The sequence below is a fragment of the Lactuca sativa genome, chromosome 8 (assembly GCF_002870075.4).
Source record: "Lactuca sativa cultivar Salinas chromosome 8, Lsat_Salinas_v11, whole genome shotgun sequence".
NCBI classification, from domain to species: domain Eukaryota; kingdom Viridiplantae; phylum Streptophyta; class Magnoliopsida; order Asterales; family Asteraceae; genus Lactuca; species Lactuca sativa.
The window spans coordinates 52,535,690-52,542,258 of record NC_056630.2 but is presented as its reverse complement, the minus strand read 5'-3'; the positions used below and the strand labels follow the sequence as shown (position 1 = coordinate 52,542,258).

Below are 6,569 nucleotides of genomic sequence, written 5' to 3'. Positions count from 1 at the left end.
ATATAACAATTTTTATCTATATACTACTACAATTTGTGTTTTAAAATTTAAGTGTTGTTTACAAATCGCTTTCCATTTAAATATGTTAAGTGAAACGATTATTTTGAAATACGTTACGTAAAAAGTGAACTTTATTGATATTGGGTGAACTTGAATTGAATTTTATGAATTTTGTTATTTCAACTCATTAAAAACGAAAATATCATGCTGACTATAATAAAAACACGTGTTACTTAGGTTTACAAAAGATGCAAATTTCACAGTTAGATGACACACACATTTATCATCACAAAATACTCTATCAATATTTAACTTTGATGAAGATTATTTAAATAAAACAAGAAATGCTTATGAGGAATTGAATATCGTTTCATCTCTTAACATGATGGTGGAATATGAAGAATTATCATGCAAGGAAATTCCATCCATTTCGTGTTGCTGTTTATATGCAACCTTTTCAGAGGGGTTAATTTTTAGAGTTATATTTCAATTTCAAAGTGATGAACAAAGTTGGTTTTGAATATTCTAAGATATAACACTGCTTATTCTTGAATAATCTATTATTTATGAATGATATGTTAACTATTATGTTTGTTAGATCTTAGTACTCCAAACAAAATATATACTTCATCTGTTCATCCATCTAATCACCTAATACATAAGTTTGTTGGATGATGTACTCCTAACAAATTATATATTTGAATATTTCCTTCTATGTGATCACCTATAGAGTTGGCAAATACATAAAATCATTTATATTTTTCTTTCTAATTCCTTTTATGGTATTGTTTACAGCGTGTTATGCTAATAAAAACTGGATAAACCTACCAACCCAAAATTAACAAGTTGGGTTAACAAATCAAATCAAATAAAACCAACCAATCATTTCATTAAATAGACATGTATTTTGTTGAAATGTCTAACTAGATGGCAACCTTCTAACTTCTATAAATATATATATTTATTTTCATTTCATATTTTATTTAACCTTATAACTAATTAAAAATTTACAAAAACAAAACCGTAAAGTCTTAGATATTTAGAATGATATTATGGACATTTATAATGTAATTATGTTTCTTTTTTAAATTGGAATTCTTTGACTACGTGTAAACTTTTTATTTTATGTTAATATTAAAATCTAAATGGTTCACACATGTCAAACCCATTTATTTAACAAATTAGGTTGGGGAAAAATAAATGGGTTAACATGTTTATCTAACAGGTTGGACCGAGTTGAAAAACTCTGATCTGTTTAATTAAACGGGTTGAGTTGAGTTAAAAATCTCAATCCGTTTAATAAATTAAACAGGTCAACCAAACCCAAACCCAAACCCAACTCAACCCACTGACAGTCAGCTCATACTGCTGTCATGGATCCAGTCTTTCATCGGCGAACAAACTAACATTGATGTTAATTTACATTTCATTCGATACATTATTTTGTCTCATACTCTACATGTTTGTTATGTACCTATTTCTGTTCGATTATTTTATCTACAATCTAAGCTTCATTTCGCTTCTATTTCGTCTACGGGTCGGAATTGAATTATCCGAGGCCGGAATCGGCATCGGCATCGGCTTTGGTGATTCCTTCGATGGTCTCATTCCTTCAGGCACGGGTCCATCCATGTCAATCACAACGGCGTCAGAAGTCAAAAATGTCTTTGCAACCGATGATGCATGCTCAATACAACATCTCACCACCTATTTCATAACCATTTTTTTTATTCAAATTTTGATTTTTTTTTAATAAAATTATTTGCAATAACCGATGATTTGATTGATACCTTTGTTGGATCTATAATACCCGCCGCCATTAGATCTTCGTACTTGTTGCTTGCAGCGTTGTACCCGTACCTCATATCATCATTCGACAAAACCTAAATACAATTAAAAAAAATAAAAAAATATACAAATTCAATTTACAATTTTTTTTTTGGTTTAAATTGATGGATGTAAATTAGGGTTTTTGCTTACCTTCTCAATAACAACACTACCATTCACACCAGCATTTTTGGCTATTTGCCTTGCTGGATATTCCAATGCTTTTTTGAATATACCGGCTCCTATCTTAATTTTCACAACCAAAATAATTTACAAAAACAATAATAATCGACCAATATAAATAATTGAAAAATGTAAAGAAATTTTCCTAAAAGAAATTTAAAAAAATATGAGACATGATTATGGTGATTACCTTTTGCTCTTCATTATCCAAAAGTTCTTTGATTTGATTCACTTTCAATGATAGCCTCAAAAGACAACAACCACCACCAACTACAACTCCTTCTTCAATAGCAGCCTTGATTTTAAAGAAATATTAAAAGTTAAAAAAAAACAAAAATAGAAAGTCAACAAGTTGACCATGTCTAATTAAGTTCATTTACCTTAGTTGCATTTACAGCATCTTCCATTCTCAGTTGTTTATCCTTCAATTCAACTTGTGTTTGAGCTCCAACCTAATCATATAAAAATAATCCAACCATTAAATTAAATTATATATGTATTTTTTAATAAAATTTCAAGATTTTCATGTTTACCTTAATAATCGCAATCCCTCCTGACAATCTTGCTATCCGTTCTTTAAGAATTTTCTTTTCAAAATTCTCTTCGGTGTTCTGAAAAAATAAAAATAAATTGGGAGAAAAGTTTATAGAATTACATAGTAAATTATTTAGCAAATGAAGTGGTGTATATATATATATATATACCTCAACAAGGTTTTGGATTTGAGTTACCCTTTTTTTTACATCTTCTTGAGTGCTTCCATCAGTAACTATTAATGTGGAATCTTTGGTTATAACCACTTTACTTGCACTTCCAAACATCTCCTCTTTGACCCTTTCAAGGGTCAACCCTGAATCCTCCCTAATCACAGTCCCTACAAAGATCTATATTTTATAATTTCACCTTCATTTTTTATAGTTAATAAAGTGAAAAAATAAACTATCAAGATTCACAATATTATATGAATGTGATGTGAAATTAATTTTTACTGACAAAAGACTGCAAAAAGATAACCTTTTTTTAAATAGATTCTGAATTATCAAACAATTTTACAATTATAATTGCGAAATATAACCTTTTTTTTTTTTTTAAATTCTTTTAAAGTTCATCTCATAAAAGACCTTATATTTTGTCTATTTTTCTGGATTAAACCTCAAATTTATTTTTTTCATGAAAATAAAGGTGGTCAATTTGTTAATATTACCCGATAAAGTGCTCATTTTGGTAAAAAAGGTGGTCAATTTGGTCAAAAAGGTGGTCAATTTGTTAATATCACCCGATAAAGTGCTCATTTTGGTCAAAAAGGTGGTCAATTTGGTCAAAAAGATGATCAATTTGTTAATATCACCCGATAAAGTGGTCAATTTGGTAAAAAAAAAAGGTGGTCAATTTGGTCAAAAGGTGGTCAATTTGTTAATATCACCCGATAAAGTGCTCATTTTGGTCAAAAAGGTGGTCAATTTGGTCAAAAAGATGATCAATTTGTTAATATCACCCGATAAAGTGGTCAATTTGGTAAAAAAAAAAAGGTGGTCAATTTGGTCAAAAAGGTGGTCAATTTGTTAATATCACCCGATAAAGTGGTCAATTTGGTCAAAAAGGTGGTCAATTTGTTAATATCACCCGATAAAGTGGTCAATTTGGTCAAAAAGATGATCAATTTGTTAATATCACCCGATAAAGTGGTCAATTTGGTAAAAAAAAAAAGGTGGTCAATTTGGTCAAAAAGGTGGTCAATTTGTTAATATCACCCGATAAAGTGGTCAATTTGGTCAAAAAGGTGGTCAATTTGTTAATATCACCCGATAAAGTGGTCAATTTGGTCAAAAAGATGATCAATTTGTTAATATCACCCGATAAAGTGGTCAATTTGGTAAAAAAAAAAAGGTGGTCAATTTGGTCAAAAAGGTGGTCAATTTGTTAATATCACCCGATAAAGTGGTCAATTTGGTCAAAAAGGTGGTCAATTTGTTAATATCACCTGATAAAGTGGTTATTTTGGTAAAAAAGTGGTCAATTTGGTAAAAAAGGTAGTCAATTTGTTATTATCAGCAGATAAGGTGGTCATTTTGGTAAAAAAAAAAGTGGTCAATTTGATTAAAAAGGTCATCAATTAGTTAATATCACCTGATAAAGTGGTCATTTTTGTTATTAATAAATTTAAAAATTTAAGTGATTCTTTTTACTACCTCCAGTCAAGATAGCAATGTCATCTAAGTAATGGCTCTTGCGTTGACCAAAAGCAGGAGCTTTAACAGCTGCAGCTTTTATTATTCCCTTGAGTTTGTTCCTAATTATTGGAGCTAAAGCTTCCTTCTCAATTCCTTCAGCAATTATCACAATTGGATTGTCTTTTTTAACTGCAATGTCCAATACTTTATACACCTCCTTTGGATTTGTAATTATTTTGTCAACCAAAAGCAACTGGAATCAACAAAATTTCACATTTTTCTAATTACTTACCTTGAAAGTCAAACTATACCACTTTTTAGAATTTAAGGAGGATATAAATCAAGAATCTTACTTTGCAATCTTGAAATTCTACTTTCATTGTTCTTCGATCAGAAAAATATTTAGACAAATAACCTCGATCAAATTGCATCCCCTCTACAATCTGTAAATTGTTTTCAGCAAAATTCCCTTTCTCAATAGTGATAATCCCCTTTCTTCCTACTCTTTTAATAGCTTCAGAAATCATGCTTCCAACTTCTAAATCATTTCCTGCACTTATGGTGGCAACATCTGAAAGCTCATGATCCTCAACCTACATAATAGGCATTTTGGATTTAAGTTTATAGAATTAAATGGAAATTGAAAAGAGGATCATATTTGTTATTTAATCAAGCACCTCTCTAGACATTAACTTGAGTTCTGAAACAAGGGCTTCTGATGTTTTTTGAATCCCACGTGATATCTGTATAGGATTCATGCCTGCTGCAATAACCTTGAAATTTTGAAAAAGTTAATGAAATCTTGGTTTGAGTGATTGAGTTTCAATTTGTTTGTCTTCCATTGATGACATTAAAATATGTTTTTGCATACCTTTACACCTTCAGCAATGAGGCCATGGGCAAGGATGATGGAAGTGGTGGACCCATCGCCAGCTAGATCATTTGTTTTTGCTCCAGCTTGTCTCACTAGTTTCACACCGACATTCTCAAGAGGGTCCTCTAGTTGAATCTGAATAAAGAATTTCACTGAGGCAAATCATCAAACAGTTGGAAGACAACTCTACTGACCTCTTTGAGGAGCCAACAGATGAGCCCAATTGTTAAGTAAGAGAAAGAAAACCAAAAATTATGGAAGAAAAATTATTCTACTGACCTCTTTGAGAACAGTTTCACCATCATTAACAATCTTCGGAGGACCATACTTGTTCTGCAACACGACATTCCTACCTCTTGGACCCAAAGTAACTCCAATCAGCTCTGCCACCATGTTCACGCCTGCCTACACCCAAACCCCACGAAATTCATTACACATCGAGAATGTAGATGGTAGAACCTATTTATTCCAAAACACAAATTAACAGCAGAGTATCGCAATTTGGCAACAATCGAATCCCAAATTATGTACCCAATTGGGATAAAGATGATAAATGGGAGAAGTTGAATGAATCTGAAGAAACATATAACTTAAATACCAATAGGGAAATAAATCACAACTACACAATGCGACTGACCAGGAGCTTGGTTGTGGTTGAACCATCATGATTGAAGTGAATTTCTTTAGCCATTGATGTGATTGGGTTCAGTGATTTTCTACTGAATTTCGGAACTTTTGGATTCTTGAATGATAATGGAGGTGCAACAGATAGAGAAAAAACCATGTTTAAATTCGAAGTATTTGTGAAGAATTGGAAAAGGATAATGTGGAATCATACAAGTTCCTGTGAAAAAATAAAATATCTGTTAGAAGTTGCTCTTGGCGCCTTTCAAATCCCAGCTTTAAAGCGTACTCTTTGAGATGGATAAGGCCCGCCCATTTAAGAAAGGGCCGGTCCGCTGGATATAACAAAATAACGATATGTTAAGAGAGGGAAAAAAATTAAATTTAGTCATTATTATTTGCCAAAGAAATAACTAAAAGAAAATTAAGAATTGATTAAAATATAGCCTATGAAAGATTGAAATCATAGGAAGATTTTTTTGGGATGCGATTTCACATAATGGGCTACGATTTCAAGGGCCCACATGCGATTTAATGTTTATGTTCGCCCAAAAATTTTTGTTAGCACGCTAAAAAAAGATAATGATAACAAATTATCTAAGATTGGAGAATATGTTTTAAACACTTGTACATTATGTCTTTAAATCTTATACCATCACACTTGGAAGAGAGAAAATCACAAATGGAAAATATAAGTCTTTAATGCATAAATCATGCATCACGTACAATCAGCCATGGATAATGTCATCTACAATTTCTTCTCTTCCAAGTACGATTGTATAAGCTTTTAAGACATAAGGTACATGTGTTTAAAACATATAAATCCCTAGCTAAAAGGAAATCCCATGACATACCCATCTGTGCTTGTACAAACAACTAATTCGCAATTT

At 31.3% G+C, this 6,569-nt stretch overlaps 1 protein-coding gene across 3 annotated transcripts; it reads right to left on the bottom strand.

Moving 5' to 3' along the window:
• Positions 1-1,385: 1,385 nt before the first annotated feature.
• Positions 1,386-5,935, bottom strand: LOC111910444 (chaperonin 60 subunit beta 4, chloroplastic). Of its 3 annotated transcripts, none has more exons than XM_023906275.3 (13): positions 5,693-5,935; positions 5,335-5,460; positions 5,053-5,190; positions 4,859-4,954; positions 4,535-4,774; positions 4,200-4,434; positions 2,715-2,884; positions 2,544-2,621; positions 2,391-2,462; positions 2,201-2,305; positions 1,981-2,073; positions 1,791-1,883; positions 1,386-1,707 (listed from the first exon to the last, which is right to left on the bottom strand). In XM_023906275.3, exons 1-13 carry the CDS (start codon positions 5,837-5,839, stop codon positions 1,498-1,500), a joined length of 1,803 nt encoding a protein of 600 aa, XP_023762043.1. In that variant the 5' UTR covers positions 5,840-5,935; the 3' UTR covers positions 1,386-1,497. The 3 variants fall into 3 exon arrangements, with proteins under 3 accessions (XP_023762043.1, XP_023762044.1, XP_023762045.1); XM_023906276.3 differs by having other exon boundaries at positions 5,335-5,514; positions 5,693-5,831; XM_023906277.3 differs by having other exon boundaries at positions 5,335-5,456; positions 5,693-5,827.
• Positions 5,936-6,569: the final 634 nt, after the last annotated feature.

Excerpts from the sequence above, each read along its gene's own strand:
- LOC111910444 (XM_023906275.3), bottom strand. The coding sequence starts at position 5,839 with ATGGTTTTTTCTCTATCTGTTGCACCTCCATTATCATTCAAGAATCCA. Across the intron at positions 2,622-2,714 it reads AAATCCAAAACCTTGTTGAG|AACACCGAAGAGAATTTTGA; the intron begins GTATATATATAT and ends TTATTTTTTCAG. Across the intron at positions 2,463-2,543 it reads GAGGGATTGCGATTATTAAG|GTTGGAGCTCAAACACAAGT; the intron begins GTAAACATGAAA and ends TTATATGATTAG.